Source organism: Melopsittacus undulatus, chromosome 3 (assembly GCF_012275295.1).
Source record: "Melopsittacus undulatus isolate bMelUnd1 chromosome 3, bMelUnd1.mat.Z, whole genome shotgun sequence".
Classification (NCBI taxonomy): domain Eukaryota; kingdom Metazoa; phylum Chordata; class Aves; order Psittaciformes; family Psittaculidae; genus Melopsittacus; species Melopsittacus undulatus.
In genome coordinates, this window is record NC_047529.1 from 112,124,092 (window position 1) to 112,145,796 (window position 21,705).

Below are 21,705 nucleotides of genomic sequence, written 5' to 3' on the forward strand. Positions count from 1 at the left end.
AGGGGGCGTGGCCCACGTCTGCGCACGCGCACTACGCACCCTGCCTGCGCCAATAAACGTCTTTCCCCCCTACGTGACTCCGTGTTACTCGCGCATCGTCACTTCCGCTTCCGTGTGGAGCTTCCGGTCTCCCCGGGATGAGGCGGCCGCGGCCCGGTCGGCACGGAGCTGCTGAGGAGCAGCATGAGCCTCTCGCAGGGCTGGAGGCGGCCGACAGCGACAGCGACAGCGACGACAGCAGCGACGGCAGCCAGAGCCCTGCGGGGGAGGAGGCGGCGGGGGCCTGCGGGACAGGTGAGGGCTGCTGGCTCCGGCAGGCCCAGCCCCGGACGTGCCGTCACCCCTCAGGGCGCTGAGCACGATGGGGCGGCTTCGGTCTTGGCATCCCCCCGAGGCAGCGCATATACCGGCGCTGTCACCGCCGCCCGTGCGGTGGAAAGAGGATGGACAACGGCTTGGTCCCCTTCCCCCATGCCAGCTCCTTCGTTTCAGTGCTGCTTACCGTGGTTTTTGGTGGATTTTTGTCCAATCTGGACGAGGGCAGAGATGACACTGAGCTGGATGGAAGTGCTGATCTGCGGGAGGAGTCTGGGCAGGCTGGGTCCATGGGCTGTGGCCAATAGTGTGAGATTCAACCAGGCTCAGAGACGGGCCCTGCATTTGGGCCACACCAACCCCATGCAGCGCTCCAGGCTTGGGAAGAGTGGCTGGAAAGCTGATAATCGAAGAGAACCTGGGGGTGCTGGTTGATGGCTGTTTTCCCTTGTTCTCTCCCTTGTTCCTTGGGAGCAGAGCCCAGCCACCTCCCGGCTCCATCTTCCTGTCAGATAGCTGTAGAGAACAGTAATGTCCCCCCTGAGCCTTCTCTTATCCAGACTAAATCCCCCCAGTTCTCTCAGCCATTCCCTATCACACTTGTGCTCCAAGCCCTTTACTATATTAGGTATAAGAAAGAAGTTCTTTACTGTAAGGGTGGTGAGGCACTGGAATGCATTGCCCAAGGAAGTTGTGAGTGCTCTATCCCTGATGGTGTTCAAAGCCACATTGAATGGAGTCTTGGGTGACATGGTTTAGTATGTGGAGTCCCTGCCCATGGCAGGGGGTTGGAACTGGATGATCTTAAGGTCCTTTCCAGACCAAAGCATTCTATGATTGCCCTTCTCTGGACCCACTCCAGCACCTCAATGTCTGTCTTGTAGTGAGGGGCCCAGAACTGAACACAAGATTTGAGGTGCAGTTTCACCAGTGCCCAGTACAGGGGGATGATCACTATGCTGACCCTGCTGGTCACACTGGTGCTAATACAGGCCAGGATGCTGTTGACTGCTTCCTGGCTCATGTTCAGTTCCATCAATCAGCACCCACAGGTCTTTTTCCTCCAGGCAGCTTTCCAGCCACTCTGCCCCAAGCCTGGAGCACATCTCTGATGTCTTGTAAGCCTGTGCTATTTTAAGGGTATTGTTTTGGAATTGCAGCCAAATGGAGTATTGTAGTGAAGTGACCATGTCTTGTCTGTCTCCATGGCAAGTCAGAATAACTTCCACATCGTTTTTCCTTCCCTTTAATGCTTTCTTTGTCCCTTTTGACTGTCCTTGCTCAGAGTCTTTCATTTGTCTGTGTGGCGATGCTTTGAGTAGCCAGTGATATTCAGATATTGCCCTCTATAGTGGTTAATTGCTCTGTATCCCAGTATCTTGTATAATTAGTGTGGATTTTTCTCATAGTGTAGCAGCCTAGAGCTGTTTGCACTGAATTTGAACAGCAGCACAGTGACACATGCTTTTGTCTAAGTCCTAGAAACATTTGTTTTCTGCATAGACAGTGTTCCCTTAACCCTCCCCAGAGGACTAATGGGCTTTGACAGAGCAGGGTTCCCTGGTGCTCAGAGAAAGGAAAAAGAAAACATTGCTTGAGGCAGCACTTTGATATCCTCAGTACATTTACTGAATGATGTGAGTAGATTCTGAAGCAGAAAGTCTTGGCGATTGCCAAGATGACAGTGACTGGGAGGATGAGTCCATGCTCTGAGCCAGTGTGACTGACCTTATGTTGATTGCTGAGTCTGGCAGCAGATGTGGGCAGAGCACACAGTAAGCTGTGTCGTAGGGCAGCGTACTGGGTCTGCATGGCAAGGGTTTGGTAGCAGGGGTGGTTTCTGTGAGAAGATGCCAGAAGCTTCCCTCATATCCCATTAATTCAGCTGTGGTTAAGGGCTTTAGTGACAGCAGTAGCACCTCTGTGATAACATTAGAGGGCAGGAGCACCTCTTCTCTGGAGCCAGGCTGAGAGAGCTGGGCTTGTTCAGCCTGGAGGAGAGGAGGCTCCAGGGACACCTCAGAGCAGCTTCCAGTGCCTAAAGGGGTGACAAGAAATCTGGAGAGGGGCTTTTGACAAGGGCCTGTAGGGACAGGACAAGGGGGAATGGCTTTAACCTGACAGAGGGGAGACTGAGATGGGACATTGGGGAGAAATTCTTCCCTGTAAGGGTGGTGAGGCCTTGGCACAGGGTGCCCAGAGAAGCTGTGGCTGCCCCATCCCTGGCAGTGTTCAAGGCCAGGTTGGACACAGGGGCTTGGAGCAACCTGGTCTAATGGAAGGTGTCCCTGCCTGTGGCAGGGGTTGGAACTGGGTGAGCTTTAAGGTCCCTTCCAACCCAAACCAGTCTGGGATTCTATGAATGAGGGGGTGGGAAGTGCTTTGGGAAGCTGTTCAGTTCAGGTGTTTCCTCACTTTCTTCCAGATCTCTCTCACATGTCTTTTGAGGAACTGCTGCAAATACAGAATGACTCAAGAACAAGTGTGTGCAAGCGAGTGACCAGTGGGAAGAAAACCGCCAAACCTACCAAAGCTACAGTGAAGCAGCAGCAAGGCAAAAAAGGGTAAAGAGGTGGCTCTGCCACCAGGAAACTCCCTGTGTGTTCTCTGCACAAGTTATACTGGGAGCTCTTTGCTGTGTTTCCGTTGCCTTGGAGCTGGTGTAGCTGTCCTTTAATGTGCTACATGATAATGTGTTTCACTATAGCATTTCATTTGGGAATACTCTGTTGCTGTTTCAGAGCTCTTAATATCTTGTGCTGTTCAAATCCCCCACCTGTTACTTGATAGCTGAATCAGCACTCAATTCCTTTGCACCCTCTGTGTTAAGGCTCTTTTAACCCACACATGCTATGCTTGTTTCTGAAGCTGTATAATAGTGCTTTACTTATGTTCCTTGGGCCCTACATTGCTACCTGCTGTTTTCTAACCCCCTTCCAGCCCATCAGCATTTTCTGCCTGGCTTCTGCTGGCTGGGAAGTTGTAGGGACAGCAACTTGTTCTGGAATTTCATTCCTCCTGTTGCTCATCTGTGTTGACACCTCCCCACTCCCCCCACATTCATCATCGCAGGCTCTTCCCTGTGTTCAACACAACAAAAACTGTCAGATCTAGATCTTTTCACAGTGCTCCACAGGCCCTCACTGGTAACAGCTGTAATACCATTAGCCTTTGTATGCTCTACTTAGCTGGTTTTCAGTCCTCAGGGTTGTATCTAAGTGATTTGAATAGTTTTCCTCTCTTACACTGGCATTCCCTAACCTATTGATGAATCTCTGTTGATGAATGTTTCTTTTGCTGTAAACAGTTGATTACAATAATAGTTCTGCTCTATCTTTTACCCAGGTCTGGGGGGCTTTGAGTAGTGTAACATCTTCACACAGTGTCTCTCTTTCTGCCACACAGTTTGTATAATCCCGTTTTTATTTAATTCCCCTAATCCTTTAAGTGGTGCATTGCTGCAGATCTCACATGCTGTTTCTCATGGTTTTGTTCTGGAAGTGAGCTGCTTAGAAAAAGAGCTTCAGGGAAATGCCCTGGAACTGAGCTGGCTTCAGCTTTGGCCTCTCTATAGCTCTCAGATCAGTGCAGAAATTCCCAACTCTGTTCTCACTTTACAGTGTATTAGTCAGGAGTGGATGAGTTGGTAGGCCAGGAATAGAAGAGGGTTGGTGCATGATGAATGAAAATATGGAGAGGGAGAGGAATAATCATGTGGCACATTTACTGATGGGGTGGTGTTATAGATCAGTTACAGATCATTTGGTTATAGTAGCCTTGACCAAAGCACCTACCTCTCTGTAGGTATGGTGAGCATTGAGTGGAGAGTCTGCTGCTCTGGCACTGTGCACTAATACTCTCATGAGGGTCTGCCTGACCTCCTGACACGTTACCTGTACCTCATTCTGTCCTCTGCTGCTCCTAAGTACACTTTTCTCTTTTCCAGGCCATTGGAGATGTCTTCCAAGAAGCCTGTACCTTTTCTGCGCCAGGTCGTGTCTGTCAGAAAGAAGGTGAGTGCTCCTCTCCCCAGCTGGGGAGCTGACTTCCCTCAGTGCTGCTGACAGATGGCACAGGCTGTTTCTGGAGGGTCAGGGCTTGGTGAGCGCAGGTAGTGCTGGTGTTTCCATGATCACAGGAGCAGCTGCTCTCTGTATAACCTGCTGCCCTGCAGGATGTACAACTAGAGGGGTAACTCCAATGTTTGAGCCCCAGGTGTATCTAGAAGATGTAATGGCTGCCACCAGTGACAGTTGCACTGAAAGCTGTGGTCATTGTTCACTACTGATCACTCTGGAAGTTCAAAATGTCTATGTAGTTTATAATCTGAGTATAACATTGATTCTATCATTGCTGGATTATCTTAATATAATTCCACAGTCGGAGATCTCTTTTTGTGTGTCTTTTTTGTATGACCTGACCCAGGTCATCTGTGAAAACCGAGATAGGTTTGAATTCCCAAATCCATCACCTTGACAACGCATGTTCAGCCAGCTCTTGGTCTGGGAGTTGCAGGTGTTTGGAGGCAGCACTTCAATTGCTGTTCCTTGAATTGGGCTGCTCCTGGGTGGTAGACTTGCATATGGAAATGCCAGTTGCTTGACCGACTGGATGCAGGTGTGATTGAGTTGGTGAGCAACTGCTGCCCCATTACTGGACTCCGTCTTTGCCAGCTGCAGATGTTTTCAGTGGTGGTGCATGATATTGCTAGTACAAAAAAAGACAAGGTCCGATCCATGGAAGGACAGGATTATCTTGGCCACAAGTCTTTACCTTTGGCTTCCCTGCCTTCAGATCCACAGAGACCCTCGATTTGATGACCTGTCTGGAGAGTATAAGCCTGAAATATTTATGAAGACTTACAGCTTCCTGGACAGTATCAAGAAGCAGGAGAAAGAGGTGATGATGCTGTGTGCCTGTCCTGGGGCAGAAGAGCCTTGCTTTGGCAGGGGCAGTTTCTGCCTCTCGCAGTGGAGGTGGCAGCAGGCAGTGAGCCAGCTTTCTGCTGTCTTCTTCAGATGATTCAGAAGCAGCTGAAAAAATGCCGGAACGTGGAGCAGAAGGAGAAACTCCAGCAGCTCCTGAACCGCATGGTGAGTTCAGTGCAGCATCTCCTCCTGTGAGGCAATGCATTAGAGGAGAGGGTGTGTGAACTGAGGTCTGCCTAGATGCTGATATAGGTCATCCTTTCTGTGCAGAAACAGCAAGAACAGGCACAGCAAAAGCAGCAGAAATTGAGGGAGAGAGAACTGGCTTGGAAGAGACAACAGAGGGAATTGGCCAAGCAGGGAAAGAAGCCCTTCTTCCTAAAGAAATGTAAGTACTCAGTGTGAGCATACTGCAGGAAGACCTATGACTGCTGACAGGAATTCCAGCACTGGAATTGAGCTGACCATATTCTGTGGAGCTGTGGAGAGATTGTTCTAGTGCTGGTACTCAAGCGATAAGCCAGGCCTCGAGCCAGGGAGGGAGAGGTGAGGAAGGGCTGGTCTGTAGAGGCAATTCAGGCTTCACTTTGAAGTTTTAAACCTTGCTCCCTCTTCTTTACAGCTGAGATGAAGAAACTGGAGCTAGCTGATAAATACGCAGAGTTGAAGAGGAGTGGGAAGCTGGAAAGCTTCCTGAACAAGAAGAGGAAGAGGAATGCCATCAAAGACAAGCGCCGCCTGCCCTCACAGAAGAACCTGTGACTGCTGGACAGATGTGCTCTTGTCTGGCACTGGGACTCGCTCTTCCCGGGCCAGGCCCTCTTCCCGGTACCTGTCTGTCACTGTACAGTGCTGATGTAGGGCAGCAGAGTCTGAACTAAAGAAAATAGTGCTTTTTGTAGCTGAAATGTCCTCTTTACTGTGGTTGACACCACACCTGGGTGGTGACAAGTCTGTCATGCAGGTGTGCTTGTCACTGAGAGCTGTCCTTGTCCTTGCACCTGCCCATCTCTTCCTGTAGCTGTGAGAGCACAAGCCCTACCCTGCATTGCTGCCTCTCCTCCAGGCGTTACTATTCACCACCTGAGGTGGGAATAGGAAGCCTCTTGGCCTCTCTTGGGCGGAGAGGCTCTGGTTCAGAGCAGGGCTAGCACTGGCTTCAGACCAGGTTGCCCAGGGCTTTTTCAGCTGGCTCTGGGAAAATCCAAGGACAGATGGTACTACCTATCTTGGCTTCTGCTCCACTGCTTTGGGTTCTCAAGATGCAAACTCCTTTTAATCCTGATCTAGGAAACATGCCTGGGTTTAGTCCCTAATTATTGTCCTGTTCGCAGGGAAGTGCCTGTCCCCATCTTCTCATGTCATAGGTCTGGGGAGTGGAGGAAAAAGGGGTCTGTTAGGTCTCCCCAAAGCCTTTCCTTCCTGCGTGTGAATAAACCCTGTTGTTCCCTCAGCCTTTCACTGCAGTGCTCCTGCATCTGACAACTTTCACATCCTCAAATGGAGTCAGCCCAGAGGACCAGCATCTGTCTTCTGGGGGAGCAGCCTGGATGCAGTGTCTGGATGTAGTCTCACAAGTGCAGTGTACGGAATACATCTCTGTTTGCTTTTATTCCTGGCAGCAGTGCCAGTACAGACAAAAGTGAACCTCTGGGAGTTAATGCTTCTCTCTCCAACATTATCTTTGAGCACCAGCTCTCTTGTTTCTCCGCACTCATTGTCCCCATCTCCTGTAGCTGTGCTGATGAGGAGGTGTGGATGTGATGCAGACAAGGTCAGTGCATGTGCTGGGTGAGTGCCTCAGCTCTGCAGGGCACACTGCCCCTGGGCACAGCTGTACTGTGGGGAGCCTGGAGAAGGGCTTTGTGATGAGCAAGAGATGGAATGATGAGCAATTCCATCATACCCACCCAAGGGTGATGCTCAGCATCTGCATTTCCTGTGAGTGGCAAGATCTGCTCTGATGATGGGTTTTGGTGTGACTTGGGCAAGGCAGGAGACATGGGACATACCAGCTCAGCTAGAGACTACATGGGGATCCTCAGTTGCCTTTAACCTGTGTGTGGCTTACTGCTTTGTGCTGTGGCTGGCTGCTGCTTCCTCTTCTTGCTGCAGGATGTGGCATGCAGAGCCTGCAGCATCCTTGTGCTTTCAGAGGAGAGTATGGTGGCAGCACCAAGTCCAAGGCTGTCCTGACTCTTGTGGCATTGATAGGCTGGTTTCTGCTCTCATGTTTTAATCCAAAGGTGAACAAACCTCCACCTGTACTTCAGTGCAAGAAAGGAAGAAGACAGGCCTGGACAGGCTGGAGGTGGCTCACCCCTGTGTCACAGCTGCCAGGATCTTACTGAGGGGCCATGTGGGAGCAGCATTCCTGAGTCCATGTGTACCCATCCCTGCTGGTAGGTCCTGCCCAGCTGGGAACAGACCTAGTGCACCCCCAAAGCAGCCCTGCCTTCTCCTCCTGCTCATCTGGAGCCAAATGCTCTGCCTTGCAAGAGGCTGTCACCCACTTATGTCCAGCATGTTAGTGGTGAGGAGTGAGCCTGGAGGCCTGTCTCTGCCTGCCAGCTCCTGGACCCATAACCTGCAGCAGGGGAAGTCCTGGGGCATTGCCCAGCTCAACCAGTGCTGTGGTGGCACTGGAGCAGGTGGCAGCAGGTCCAGAGAAGGACAACAGAGCTGGTGCAGGGTCTGGAGCACAAGTGTGATGGGGAACAGCTGATGAGGGAGCAGGAGGGTTTAGTTTGGAGACGAGAAGGCTCAGAGGGGACTTTATTGCTGTCTACGACTGCCTGACAGGAGGATGGAGCCAGGAGGGGCTGGGCTCTGCTCCCAAGGAACAAGGGATGGGACAAGAGGAAACGGCCTCAAGCTGCACCAGGGGAGGTTTAGACTGGATATTGGGAACAATTCCTTCCCAAAGGGCAGTCAGGCATTGGAACAGGCTGCCCAGGGCAGTGCTGGAATCACCATCCCTGGAAGTGTTCACAAACTGTGTAGTTACACAGTGCCATGGGTTAATGGTGGCCTTGGTAGTGCTGGGGAATGGTTGGACTGGATGAGCTTGAGGGTCTTTTCTGACCCAGCTGATTCTGTGATTCTATGCTTCTAACATCTCCAGGGAGATTTCTACTATGAGGAAAACAGCTCTTCCCTGTGGCCTCCCAGCATAAGCATTTCTAATGCTGTCCTGGTCTTGTGTCTCTTACCAACCTACCCTGGTGTCCCCCCACGTGGAATGTGGGGACTTGCTTTGGGGATCCTTGGGGAAGGCAGCCATTGGGCACTGTTGGCATCACTACTGTAACTGCATCTGATTGCACAGGCAGTAATGGCTGATAAAGCTTCTACCCGTACCCCCCAGTGACACCCTCAAGGCCCACCAGACTCACAAGGACCTTTCCTCTCACAACTGCTGGCCAAGAGGTCACAGACTGAGGCCCCATTCCCCAGATGTGCTCTGCAGCTGGTCATGCCATCACCTGAGGGACAGGCACCCACAGGAGCCAGGGGACCTGCCTGCCAACAGCGACACACACAGGACAGGGCTGCAGGGCTCAGTCTTTTATTGCAAAGAGGGAGATACAAAAAAGGACAGTCCTCCCTCAGGGCCCCCAGGAGTGAGGGGAGTGATGGGCAGGGAGAGGCCCAGGCCATGCTCCCCAGCATAGGGAGCAGGCTGTCACCAAGCACTGAGCTAGGGACCACAACAGCAGTGCCCTGTGCAGCCCCCAGTCTGAGGCTGTTTGGCCAGAGGGCATGGGGAGCAGACAAACTGGGCCTCATCCTCCTCCATTCCACTGCCCCATTTGCTTAGTGGGGTGCTGAGGTCCTGAGCTGCTGTGGGGGCCTCTCGCCATGCGACCCCTGAGGACCTTTGCCCAGGGAGGGAGGGAGTGGGGCCACTGCCCTCTGTCCAGGAGGAAGCTCAGTGGCCCACCTCAGGCCTGCAGGTATGGCAGTGTCCAGGCTGTGGTCCCTGCTGGCTCGTCACGTGTTGTCCTGGGCCAGCTCTTCGGGGCAGGCAGGCTGGTCCCGTCCCTTGTGCAGCCCTGGGGAGGGCTGGGCCTGGGAGCTGTGCTGTGGGGCCTGCTCCAGCCCTGGGGGCACGTGGTGCTGGTGCCGCTGGTACTGCACGAACGTGCAGACCTTCAGAGCGATGGCCAGCAAGTTCTTGCCCATGAAGATGCTGGAGACACGGGCATCCCTGAAGAAAAGCATGTTGCTGCCTCGGATGAAGATGGTGGTGATGTTGACAGTGAGCATGCTCAGCATGGGGTACAGCATCATCCGGTGAGGCATGATGCCAATCCCTTGCATGCTGATTTCGCAGAGGGACACGCAAGGAAGGACCAGGAGCAAGATGTAGCAGTAGAAGAACATGATGCCTTCAGCCCAGAGGGGCAGCCCCTTCTTCTGGGGCTCCCACAGGTTAGCCTGGATGTCCAGCACATCCAGCATGTCCACAATGACCCAGAAGAGGCGGTTGCGGAGATCTTCCTTCTTCTTGAATGTCCTGACGTACTCCATGTGCTCCGTGGCAACCAACAACATGTAGAGGGCTGGGATGCAGATGGAGAGCAGTAAGGTCAGTGCTTTGCGGGCTATGAGATCCAGGCTTTTCCGGTCAGCTTTATAGTTCTGGTACACAAAGTAGACTTTGATCTCCAGAACGAAGACATACAGGAACCAGAGGATCATGGCATAGCCTCTCTTAGCTGTCTTTACCTCTGCCCCAACCCAGATGGCCACGTAGCGGAGCACCAGCAGGAAGCACACATCACCCACTGCCACCATGACACAGATGCTCAGCTTCCTGGAGCCCTGGCTCTGCTCCACCAGGTAGGCATCCATGAGGACAAGGCTGGTCATGATGAGCACTGTGGAGAGGCAGATGTGGGGCTTGCTGACAGGTGGCGGGGGAACCATCCTGCACAGAGGAACAGGCAGGGCCATCAGGGAGTTATTGGCATTCCCCATCACCACTCTTGGAGCGCCCTTTCCCAGACAGCTGTGGATGGCTGAAAGAAGGTGGGAAGCATCAGAGTGTCTTCTCCCAAGCTATGTGCCTGGTTTGTTCCGAAGCCACAGACTCCCAGTTGAAACACTCCCATGACTCCTGACCCAGCCATCCTGATGGCACATGCTGGCTAAACTGCAGCTCCCAGGCTGCACATGAAGGTACGGTGGGGCAGGCAGGACTGCCTCTTCAGTAGCTCATCACGCTGTTCGGTCTCTGCCACTGTGAAGGGAACATGCCTTATTTCCCATGGGATTTCCCAGACAGTGGCACTGGTTATATCCTTTCCCTCTGCCCCCTCAGGCACATAAGATTCTATCTATGCTTTTAAAGCAAGCAGGTCTTTAACTGCTCTGATCCAGGAGCACTCCCTCTCCAGTCTCCTTTATTTTCCCACACAGCATGAGGCGAAGGGTTATTTTTAGCCTGGCTGTTCTGTGGGATGAAAGGGAAGAAATTGGTCCAACACCTTCGCTTTCCTTCAGCCTCACACTCCGCAAGAGCTCTGCTTACAGTTGTTTACCCATGCCCAGACAAACTGAAAGCAAGGAAAAGCAGCTCCAGGCCCAAGTTCCTGCAACAGGCCCTCAGTTTTGGCCGGGATGCTCCGTTTTCCCAGGCTGGAGCACAGCAAATCACCCTGCTTGCTCCCAGTGGCATCAGCTGCCTCTGATGGTGTTGGCACTGCGCTGAGTGATGCCTGCCTGTGAAGGGCCATGCAGGGGTCCTGGGGCACCATCCTGTCACCCAGCATGTGTATGGAACAAGCTCTAGGCAGCAGCATGGTGACTGCCTGGTTGATGGCCACCCCTGCGAACCGATGCTCCTGATGCCGACACCAACAGCTGAGCACCAACGACCTGAGCTCCTGCTTGCTGGCCAAAGCGGCAGGGTCCCTGCACAGCCGTGCATCATCCGGCATGCCGAGGCAGGCAGCGGAGCCCAAGCCTGCCCCAAGCAGGTGCCTCTAATGGGGAGGAGACCCGCGGCTAGCACAGGGGATGTGGCACATCTGGACCGTGCCGCCCATCGGGCTCTCTCCTGCCTTCCACCCATGGCCTCCCCAAGCCCTACCGACCCCCGGGGCCCGGTGCGCGGCCGCGCAGTCCCCTCCGCAGCAAAGTGCTGCCCTCCGCGGGCTGCAGCCGCGGCCCTCCCTGCCCGCAGCCCCCAGCTGGGCCCGGGGAGGGGAGGACCGGGCAGGCCCTGCCGGGGGAGAGGCCCCGTTGTCCCCCGCAGACCCCGCGCTTACCTCGGGCGGTTCCCCGTGCCCACGGCCCCGGCTCTGCTGCGGCGGCGCTCGGCCCCTCCCGGCGAGCGGGCGGACGGGCGGGGACTGCGGCGGCCTCCGCCTCACCGGAGCTCCGGCACCGCCCGCTCTGCTCCGGGCTCTTCTGCCAGCCTCGTTTGGCCGCCCCGGCCCCATCGGCTACTGCGCTGGGGCTCATCCTGCACCCCCCAACACGCACCAGCTACATCCAACTGCCTGCACAGCCCCTCTGCCCGGCCTCAGCCCAAGCCCCGAGGCCAGGGGGAGACTTAGGCTGGATATTGGGAACAATTCCTTCCCCAAAGGGCAGTCAGGCATTGGAACAGGCTGCCCAGGGCAGTGCTGGAATCACTGTCCCTGGAAGTGTTCACAACCCGTGTAGATGAGGCCCTCAGTGCCATGGGTTAGTGGTGGCCTTAGTGCTGGGAATGGTTGGACTGGATGAGCTTGAGGGTTCTCTTTCAATGAAGGAATTGTTCCCAATATCCAGTCTAACCCTCCCCTGGTGCAGCTTGAGGCCGTTTCCTCTTGTCCCATCCCTTGTTCCTTGGGAGCAGAGCCCAGCCCCTCCTGGCTCCACCTTCCTTTCAGGTAGTTGTGGAGAGCAGTAAGGTCCCCCCTGAGCCTTCTCTTTCACAGACTAAACCCCCCCCCCCAGCTCCCTCAGCCATTCCCAATCACACTTGTGCTCCAGGCCCTTCACCAGCTCTGGTGCCCTTCTCTGGCCCTGTTCCAGCCCCTCAATGTCTCTCTTGCAGTGAGGACCCCAGAGCTGAGCACAGGATTCAAGGTGCAGCCTCACCAGTGTCCAGCACAGGGGCACAATCCCTGCCTGGCCCTGCTGCCACACTGGTGCTGATACAGCCCAGGATCCTGTTGGCCTTCTTGGCTGCCTGGGCCCAAGCTGCTCATGTTCAGCTCCATCAATCAGCACCCCCAGGTCCTTTACCACTGAGCAGCTTTCCAGCCGCTCTTCCCAAGCCTGGAGCACTCCATGCGGTTGCTGTGACCCAGGGGCAGGACCCGCTACCATTGTCCCTTGTCGCACCTCGCACCATTGCACCCCCGCAGCCGCCTTGGCCACGGCGACATCCCGTCCGCAAGGGGGCGGTACAGCGGCCGTTCCCGCCGCTCTGCTCCCCGCTGCCATGGCAACACCCGAGCAGGCCCCGGCCCTGGGCGGGCGCGCGCCCGACCGCACCCCTCACCGAGCTCGCGCTGGCCGGCGCCGCCGCGCTTTAAAGGGCTCGCGACCACGCCCCCTCTTGCCCCGCCTCCGCGGAGCCGCGGCGCTGTTACCATTGGCTGAGCCCTCCTCGGTCACCGCCTCCTTGCCCTCCTCCTATTTGCTGCTGGGCTCTCGGCCACCCCCTCCTCGGTTCCGATTGGCCGGTTGACCAAGTCCCTTTCTCCCCGCTCCGATTGGGTGGCCTCCCGCCGCAGGCCGCGCCTTAGCCGCGCTCTGATTGGTCCGAGTCCTCCCCCTCGCCGGGCCCTGCCGCTCTCCGGTTGGCTGCCGCTGGGCGCTGGGGCCCGCCCCGCCGCGCGAGCGAGCGGGCGCGCGCGAGGCGGAGGCTGGCGCTGAGGCGGGGGGTCTGGCCGGCCGCAGCGCTGTGGCGGCGGCGGGATGGCGGCGGCGGCAGCGGCCGGTGCCTTGGGCTCGGGCCCCGCCGCGGGGCCCCCGGCGGTGACCGGCGGGGCGGCGGCGGCCGTAGCGACGACGGCCGCGGCGGCGGCAGCAGCGATGGCCGGCCCCGCTCCGGTCCCGGTGCCCATGAACCTCTTCGCGACGTGGGAGATCGACCGCTCGGCGCCGAGCTGTGTGCCCAGGTGAGCCGCGCCAACGGGGGCTGCCCCGCTTCGCGGCGGGCGCCGCGGTGAGCCCAGGGCCGGTGGGGTCCGGGGATGGCACAGGTAGGGGAGGAGGCGGTCCCCGGTCGGCCTCCGGGACCGACGGCGCCTGCAGCATCCCTGCCCCGCTGGGCCGAGCCGCGCCTGGGGCCGCGCCCCCTCGGTGCCGGTTGCGCCTTGCCCCAGCCCGAGGCTGGATGCGCCGGAGAAGCTGCCCCGGCCGCTGTTTGCCCGCTGGGCAGCGGCAGCGCTGGGCACCGGCGGCACCCGGTTGGCAGCACCGGACCGCTGCTACGGTGACTCCATGTTGCGGCCTCTGCCGCGATGGCCATGGGAGATTTCAGAGTGGGGGACATCATCATGGCTTCTAAAGATGCCTCATTGCCCTCATGTGAGCAGGCCAGTCCCCTGTAGCCAGGCAGCGGCCACCGGGCATCCGTGGGCTCGTGGGGTTGTCACCTGCGCTCCAGACCATAGGTAACAGCAAAAGGGTTTCGCTGTGCTGCCAGCTCACCTCAGTCGTTATCTCTGGCAGAGCTGGGAGACAAGCGGAATGGGGTAAACGTTACTGCTGGCTGTATGGTTAAGGGTCTGTCCAGGCTAGATGTGCTTATGGGAAGAATGCAAAGAGCTGCCTTGAAGCCAGGAGGTGCTGGATGTGTTAATGAGCCGTGAGTCTTTTGTTTCCCTTATCTTATCAGATGTTGATCAGGAGATGTTCTCATGAGAGTTAAGGGGCAGGTTCAGGTTGTCACTGTGGATCCACGTATCTCTGGGCTGTGGTTTGTTGCCTGCATGCGATGTGTGTGAGTGCTCCGCAAGAGCTAGAGGCATAAAATTCAAGATAGGAACACATAATTGTTGCTGTAGGGCAGGAGAACTCGGGTCTTTGTGAAAGGGCTTCAGAAGGTTGGTATGTTTGCAGGGAGAGAGGCAACTGAGTGCGTCAGAGTGAAAACATCCCAAAATACTCCACGCTAGCAGGAAAAAACCTGTGTGATTACAGTGCCCAAGGAGGTCCTGGCCTGAGCAGGCAGCAAGTGGGAAGGAATCTGAAGTGTGTCAGTGAAAAGCCGGTACACCTTTAGATGACACATGCTGAGGCTGTTGTGTGGAGCAGGAAGCAGTGATCATTCCATAGCTTTAAAGTGACTTGAGGTGTTGTTTGTTTGTGGATAGGTTACTGCCAGGTTGGAATTTGGAGAGTAGGCAGAATTACCAGGTTGACTTCCTGCTGAAAGAATAGAACTCACAGGTTCAGAGCGCAGAACGTAGCGATGGTGAAACCTGTGTGTGTACAAAAATGGAGCTGCTGCAAGAGCGAGAGAGGAGAGGACCTGCTTTGGGCAAAGCAAAGCCAGAACGGCTGGGAATAGTGTGACTGAGTTTTAAAGTGGGTTACACTGGTGTGATGACAGTGGGTGAGCAGAAATGGTTGTGTGTCAGTTTGAAAGGTGTTTGAAGGGCAGCTCTTTGGTCCAGTAAATACTGTTCCCAAGTACAGTTTCATGAGCCTGTTCTAATGGACAGGCTGCTTTGTGTGCTGGTAGCCATGGGGGCAGCCATCTGACCCACCAGCTTGTGTCAGATGTGTGAAATTAGTCTGAAGTTTCACCCATGCCGTGTTTGTCAGGGTGGGAAGAAGCTGATGGAACCTGGTTCTTCCTTTGGAGGCTACAACAGTGTGTGCTGCTGCCTGCAGGGTCAGCAGGTGTCTGAGGAGTCCTGGCAGGACACAGTGGCCAGTGTGGGACAGGGGCTTCTGTGTTTCCTGTCTCCAGACAGCCTGAGCCTTCCCAAGTGAGGAGGTCACATGCAGGAATCTGTGTTCCCTGGAACTAAGGGGAGCTCAAACCCCAGGTCTGAGCTGGGTTAATGCTGTAGCTGCACACTCTGCTTGCTTAGTGCTTGCCCACGTTCTTCATCTACTGAGCTGCTTGTGTAATGTTTGCACCTTGCAGTTTTGTTCTTCAAGGCAGAAACTTTGCTGTGCTGTCCCAGTGCCCAGCACAGGTGGTCTCTGATCTGACTGTGCTTTGGCAGTGGTAGTGGTGGCAGAGTAGTAGGTGTTAAGGGACAATAATCCTTCCCTTCAGGCATCTTCTGTCTCTTTCATATGTGTAGCGTCAGTTCTTCCCACCCTATGCATATGCAGGCAAAGGAGAACTTTGCACTGATTTCAGTGCTGTAGAGCATCTTGCCTTTTCTAGTGCTATCACAAGTCTGCTGTTCCTATGCTCCTTCTCAGTGTTTCATTTCCTGAGATGCAGCTCTGGCTGTCACAGGAGCGGGGCTGGCCTAGGTCAGCTTCTGGGGGGTTCTCTGTGTTTGTCTTTTAGTGCAGGACAGTTGAGAGGTTGTATGCAGGCTGTCAGGATTTCAGAGGCACTAAATACAGGCACCATGAAGTGTAAGCCCCGGTATACTGAATGGTTCAGTAGTATGACTGTAGGACTTCTGGTGCTTTGTAGGAGGATCTTGACTTTCTGAGGTGAGCTGGTGCCCACAATAGAAGTCTTTGCTGCTGAATCAGGAGTGCACCATTGAACCAAGTGCACATTTAGTTTTGGAAGTTGCCTTACCCTCAATGAAGGGATCACCCCTCCTGCTACAGGCTTTCTCCTTTCAGAGCCCAGCTGAGATTGATCTGTGAACTCTTGGTGCCCTTGCTATGAGCTGAGTTAAGCATAACCCAGCCACAGCTGCCTTTGGCTCTGGTGGCTCTCCTGGGAGGCAGAGCTGGATTTTCTGGGCAGTGAGTTATCATTCAGAGAGACAGAAGGCAGTAAACACCTGAAAGCCAAGCAAAATGCTCTGCATCTTCATTTATGCTACCCACTGGGATACAGGTTATTGGCTTCCCATTACAATGTCTTGGAAGCAAAACAGTCCCGGGTGTGAAGCATGCTTTTCCTAAGCAGTCAATCCATCAGCCTTAACTTCCACTCTGGTTATCTCAGTCAGAATCTTCACAGCACTGTTCTGAGGCAGGAGAAAGCATCTTCATTGTGCTACTGTGCAAACACATACCCTGCAGGGTTGTAGCAGGTTTTCACTGTACAGAGGCTGCAAGGAACGCACTAGAGCTTTGCCAAAGTAAAATGTCTGTCTGCATCATACCGTCTTAGTGTGTTCTCAGTGGTTTGTATGCTGATCAGGCAGCACGTCTGGAAAAAATGTGTGAAAGGACTTTGTGCAAACATGCTCAGGGGCTTGCTCTGTGCATGCAATGGTATTTTTCAGCCTCAATTAGTAGGGCTGCTCTTCCTTTTTTCCTTTAATAGCTAAGAGCACATAAATGCAAGCTCTTAATTAGGAAACGAGATAAGATTGTGTGATTGTATTCACTCTTACTCTTTTTCCATGACACAACTGTTGTGTTCGGTGTTACATGGATGTTGTTTCAGTGATAAGTAATCCCATTTCTAGTTGAGGTGAGAGATACGAGTTGTATTTTGGCAAATGCATCAGTACTGTTGACTCCGATTGCAAAGGCAGATTCTACCCGCATAGATTATGCTGTGAATGGCGCTGCTGAATCCAAATACACTGCATTTCACCCAGAGTACCTCCTATCTTGGTACGAGGCAAGAGCTAAAACCCCTTCCAGTCCTGCTGTCACCCACAGTGTGCTCAGGGACAGTGTCCTGCTTGTGGGAGTTAGAAAAGCATTGACTTAGGGAAGTACATGAGGTTTGTGCTCACTTAGTGAGACTGTGGACCAGTGCCTTCAGGACATTATGATTCACAAGGTGCTCTGAATTCCCTACTGTTAAAACTTCCAAATGCGTGTTTTGGAAAGTTACGGTCTAACAAATACCTTCCTGGAAGGAAAGCAGTTACTGCAAGTACAACTGGAAGTATCAAGTGCCAGCTACAGTGACCCTTCAAAGTGCTATGGGGTCAATGTTACCATCTCTGTAACCCTGTTGTCCTATTTGGGCAGGCAGTACCTATTGCTTGACACCTCCTGGAGAGTAGAGTAAGCTTAATTTGTGCAGCTGGTTCCATGCTTTCCTTTGCCTTGCAGTGAGCAGAACACCTTGTGCAGTGTGGAGGAATGTGCTCTCCTCCAGCAGAGCTGCTGTCAGCTGGGTGGGCAGCATCTTGCAGCCCTGTGGAATGGGCTGTTCTGTCAGCTATGGGCTCAGGGCTCCCTTTCCTCTCTGCGAGGAGTATGGCCTGTCTTCTGTAATCGCTAAGATGATGTGGTGATGAAAAGCCTTTGAACTGGGTATTCCTTTAAAAAGCCATTATTGCAGCTGGAGTAACACTGTTTATCTGCCTGAGATGTTCTTGAGTGGTTTCCTGGGTAAATCAGGCATTTTCATGATAAACTTCCAACCTCAGCAAAACATGCTCTGTCTGGGGAAGCGACAGAGTTGCACCTCTAAGAATGTTAACTGATTCCAGATTGCTCCCTCAAAAGCTACCATGATGCCGTGACAAACTGGAGTAGCTCCAGACCTGGAGTGCTTGGGAGAGGCCACAGTTTCTTGTAAGGAAGCGGTCTCTTAGAACTGATGATGTTTGCCATGTTTGAATTATGATTTCCTTTTAGTCTTATATAGAAAACAAAATGTTCTAAACAGCCATCGTGGGCTTGGCTCCAAGCCTGCACCATAATACATCCAGTGTGTTGTCCATTACCTGTCACTCTCTGTGGCTTGTCCGTCGCAGAGGAGACATTGGGGATTTCTCTTCTGGCATAGGATAATTGAGCTGGTGTCTCGTTATTTCTTCTGCTCATTAGTGGAACTGGAGACAAGTGTCCCCTGCCAGTATGATTGATGAGGGGTGCTCCTTTCGGAATATTCCTGGTGACTTTCCTGCAGGGTTGATTGTATTTGAAGTGCCTGCCACACTGCCTCCCAGCCCTGCTCTCCAGTGGCTCGCTCACTAGCTGGGCTGTGTTAGCTCAGTTCTCTGATGGCTTGTCACAAGTGTTGCATTGTTCTTACTGTGCTGCTGTGCTATGAGCACTCATTTCGCTTCCTCCAGCGTATCTAGTTACTTGTGACTAACAGTAATGGTTATGTTACATGGTTACTGACAGCTATGTAGTATGTGTATATATGTAGTACGCATCCTCTGGGATGGAGGTGCCCTGACCTTTATCCTCTCAAAAGACTGCATTGCTGAGCACCATTATCTCCTGGGGTTCCTACAGGAGATCCATGCTTCGATGAATCTGTGCTTTTCAGTATATATTTGCAATGGGGAATGATTCTTTAGAAGTTACTTCCATGGAAGAGCCAGAGGTGAGAAGCTGGCTGCATTTTATAGCCTTGCCAGGTGAGCATCTGGGCAAGGCTGTTTTCCGAACAGCTTGTGTTTTTATCTGGTCCAAGCTGTCAGCATTCCAGCTGATGGGCCAGAAGCTGTGTTTCTGTCTGCTTTGTTGCAGGTTGGGTTTAGTTTTGTTTGTTTGGGGTTGTTTTTTAACTGCATCAAAGCCGGTGGATACTGTTTTGGGAAACAAGAAGTAAGAGTGTCTTACTCCTCTGTGTGGGATGTGGCAGCAGGAACATGTCTCTGCTTCCGGGGAAACAGACAGCTTAAGTGATGCTGCTTTGTAGTTAGAAGTCTCTTAGGCCAACAAGACTCTGTGGATCCTTCAGTACACTCATTGCAGTGGGCCTGAAGGAGAGGTGCAGTATTTCAGGTACCTGAACACCTTACAACTCTGGTTAGAGACTACTCCATGCCCTACAGTTGTGATTCAGCCTCTGTGTGCATAGCCCCAAATGACACTGGCTTTTGCAGTGCCATCTCTTTTAGCATTCAATACCCAGTGCCATCTCTTGTGCTCTTTCTGACTCCTGGGGTCTAACCCAGTGAGGGATTCTGTTAGGTAAATAAAACTGCAGTTGCATTTTGGCTGCTATTCCAGTTTTTCTAGTTTCTTATTATTGTCCTACTTGTCCCGAGTTTTACATTTCCGCTGTAAATCCTTCTCATCATGCTTCTTATTCCTGAGTGCAAGCCTATCTGAAGTAGCATGGGACCATCTCCTGGACAAATAAATACCAGATTCCATGCCCAGCTGTGTGATTTCAACTTGTTTCTGTACATATGGCAACTAAATTCGCATCAGTTTAGGCCGTTTGGGATGATGGCAGAACACATGTCTTCAGTTCCATTTTCCAGAACATAAAGCACCAGCAATTAGCTGTTGTACTGTTACAATGGGAGCAGGGTTAGAGTAAGAGTAATTCCCTTGCAAATGGTTCTGCTACTCTGTCCCTGTTCTTTAATGCCTTTTCTCTTCCAGGGAGAAGATTGTGTTCATCCCAAAGCTCTCATTGATTCTGCTGTCTGATTTTCAGTAACAGTGCAAGTAGTGTCTCTGACTCCATATTATTTAGATGATGTTGGGGTTGAATTTTTTTTGGGAGTTACATTATTTATGTCTTTTTAGAAGTGCCTTGCATTTGTTCTGCATTTTCCCTGCATTCCTTCAGCCATCTTCTAGTACTCCATTTATTTTCTGTCTTGTCAATACATCTACTTTCTTCCCCCTTTCTTCTCAATGCTCATGTCCCTCAAAAGCCCTGCACACACCTGCTGGTAATTTTGGCACTGTTCTCAGGTTTCCCCCCTTGCTGTTGTCCTGCCTTGCACACCTGCGAGTGAGTAATCTTTAGTTCTGAATCTGAATTTTGCTCTTTTCAAAGTAGTTTGCTTTTTTTCGTTAGAATTAAGAGAAGATTCCCCATGAAACTGCAATAGACACATCTGATTCTGCAGGAGCTTGTATTTGTCATGTTCTTGATGTTTTTGGGTAATTTTTTAGTCTCTTCCTCATTATTTCACTGCTAATGAATATCAACTTTTTTTCTGATAGACTTCCTGAATTCTTCCATGTGCATCCCTGAAATACAGTCACAGAAGTGGATATTTCTTTCAGTCCTCTCATACCTTATGCTTGAGGCTGCTTGCTCCAACTCTCCCTTCCTTTCTTCCTGCTCCTTTGTCAGAAGCAGGATGTCCATTTGGCTTTCACAGCATACTGTATGTATGAATAATTTACTCATTTTTTCCCTGACTGTTGTCAAGTCCCTTGACTTCAAGCTTTTTCTTTGCCTATTATGTCCCTTAATCTCCAGTCAGACAAAAGGACAACATTCCCATTACTCTGGGGACAAGTTTATCTGTCGCAATGCTGATTGGTGAAGTGTGGACAAGTCACCCTTATTGCAGGCACCTGCTCCGCTCACAGGGAGCTGAGCAGAGAAATGCATTGTGCAGGCTCAGTTTATGAACAGCTTCTGTTGCACGTGGGTGAAAAGCCTACACACACATTTACCCATTTTAGTGAGAATCTTTCTTTTGAGTGAAGAATCTCAATTGTGCAGCCCTTCAGAATTAAACTTTTTTCATGTAAATTCTTTCCCTTTCAGTTATGAAGAAGCTGCAATACAGGATGCCCATGCTGGTTTGACACTGTCTCTTCTCCTGCTCTTGTATCACTTCAGTACAACCCCTGTGCTCTCTTCCCAGGTGGTACCATGCTCCTGAGCCTGTAGGTATTTACATCTCAGGTGCTTGCCAGCTCCAGATGACAGCAGAGGAAACAGATGGGATGTTTCGTGGGTTTGCTACTTCAGGAGCAGCAAGCTGTAATGAAACCTTAACTCTGCATTCATCATAGGAAAGTTGTTAGACTCTGCTGCTGTGTGGCACATGGTGCCTTTTTGTCAGCATGCATGCAGATCTCTAGCAGGATAATGGAGGATGATGGAGGATGCCCTCCCTGTGTTTTTAGCCACTGCAGCAAGGTTTGCCAGGCTAGTGTCTGTTGGCACTTGAACAAATGCCTGCAGCAGAGAGCTGGAGGAAGTTGGTGTGGATGAATGAGTTGACCTTGACCTCATTTCACTGCTTTTCCCGGTGTGGATGTGCTGGCATATCTCCAGTGGACTTGGAGGTGTACCCCAGCTGAGCTCTTTGGGGTGGTGAGTGTTAGGATGTAGCCTGTCCTGTGTCCCCATTAGCACTCTCAGACTTGGTTGAAAGGTACTTCTCACTGTGTATGAAGCACTTGTTCTTTTCCTCCTGTAGACAAAGCTGCAAGTGGTGTTTTTGTAATCACTTGCTGCTTTGTGGTGGTTAATTCATTAACATAGTTTATTTTAGCCCGGAGATACAGTGAAGGAGCTGTTTAGCAGCAGGCATGATGGCAGATTGCTGGTGCAGTGGCTCCGTGGAGGTGTGGTGCGTTCTCACCTTACCGCACCACTGAGTGCTGCTCTGCACTAAGCTGGCAGTGAGTGCAGCATGCCTTGGGTTTGGGGCAGCTGGTGCAGCAGTTCTGC

The 21,705-nt window shown here is 52.6% G+C and overlaps 3 protein-coding genes across 5 annotated transcripts in view; 2 read left to right on the forward strand and 1 right to left on the reverse strand.

Moving 5' to 3' along the window:
* Positions 1-224: 224 nt before the first annotated feature.
* On the forward strand, positions 225-6,696 carry RRP36 (ribosomal RNA processing 36). The gene is made up of 7 exons (XM_034061281.1): positions 225-294; positions 2,741-2,879; positions 4,262-4,328; positions 5,110-5,214; positions 5,334-5,408; positions 5,514-5,631; positions 5,866-6,696. The coding sequence occupies exons 2-7, from the start codon at positions 2,752-2,754 to the stop codon at positions 6,003-6,005; spliced, it is 633 nt and encodes a 210-aa protein (XP_033917172.1). The 5' UTR covers positions 225-294; positions 2,741-2,751; the 3' UTR covers positions 6,006-6,696.
* A 2,112-nt stretch (positions 6,697-8,808) lies between these two features.
* Positions 8,809-12,720, reverse strand: LOC101879283 (transmembrane protein 121-like). 3 transcript variants are annotated; one of them, XM_034060721.1, is made up of 2 exons: positions 12,585-12,720; positions 8,809-10,488 (listed from the first exon to the last, which is right to left on the reverse strand). In XM_034060721.1, the coding sequence occupies exon 2, from the start codon at positions 10,224-10,226 to the stop codon at positions 9,237-9,239; it is 990 nt and encodes a 329-aa protein (XP_033916612.1). In that variant the 5' UTR covers positions 10,227-10,488; positions 12,585-12,720; the 3' UTR covers positions 8,809-9,236. The 3 variants fall into 3 exon arrangements, with proteins under 3 accessions (XP_033916612.1, XP_005141993.2, XP_030898519.1); XM_005141936.3 differs by lacking the exon at positions 12,585-12,720 and adding an exon at positions 11,519-11,714; XM_031042659.2 differs by lacking the exon at positions 12,585-12,720 and adding an exon at positions 11,519-11,714 and having other exon boundaries at positions 8,809-10,701.
* A 443-nt stretch (positions 12,721-13,163) lies between these two features.
* LOC101879626 (phosphofurin acidic cluster sorting protein 2-like) overlaps positions 13,164-21,705 on the forward strand; it is a 41,724-nt gene continuing 33,182 nt past the window's right edge. The window contains exon 1 of the mRNA XM_034061066.1: positions 13,164-13,366. Coding sequence (XP_033916957.1) covers positions 13,164-13,366 — 203 coding nt within the window. The remainder of the gene's footprint in view (positions 13,367-21,705) is intronic.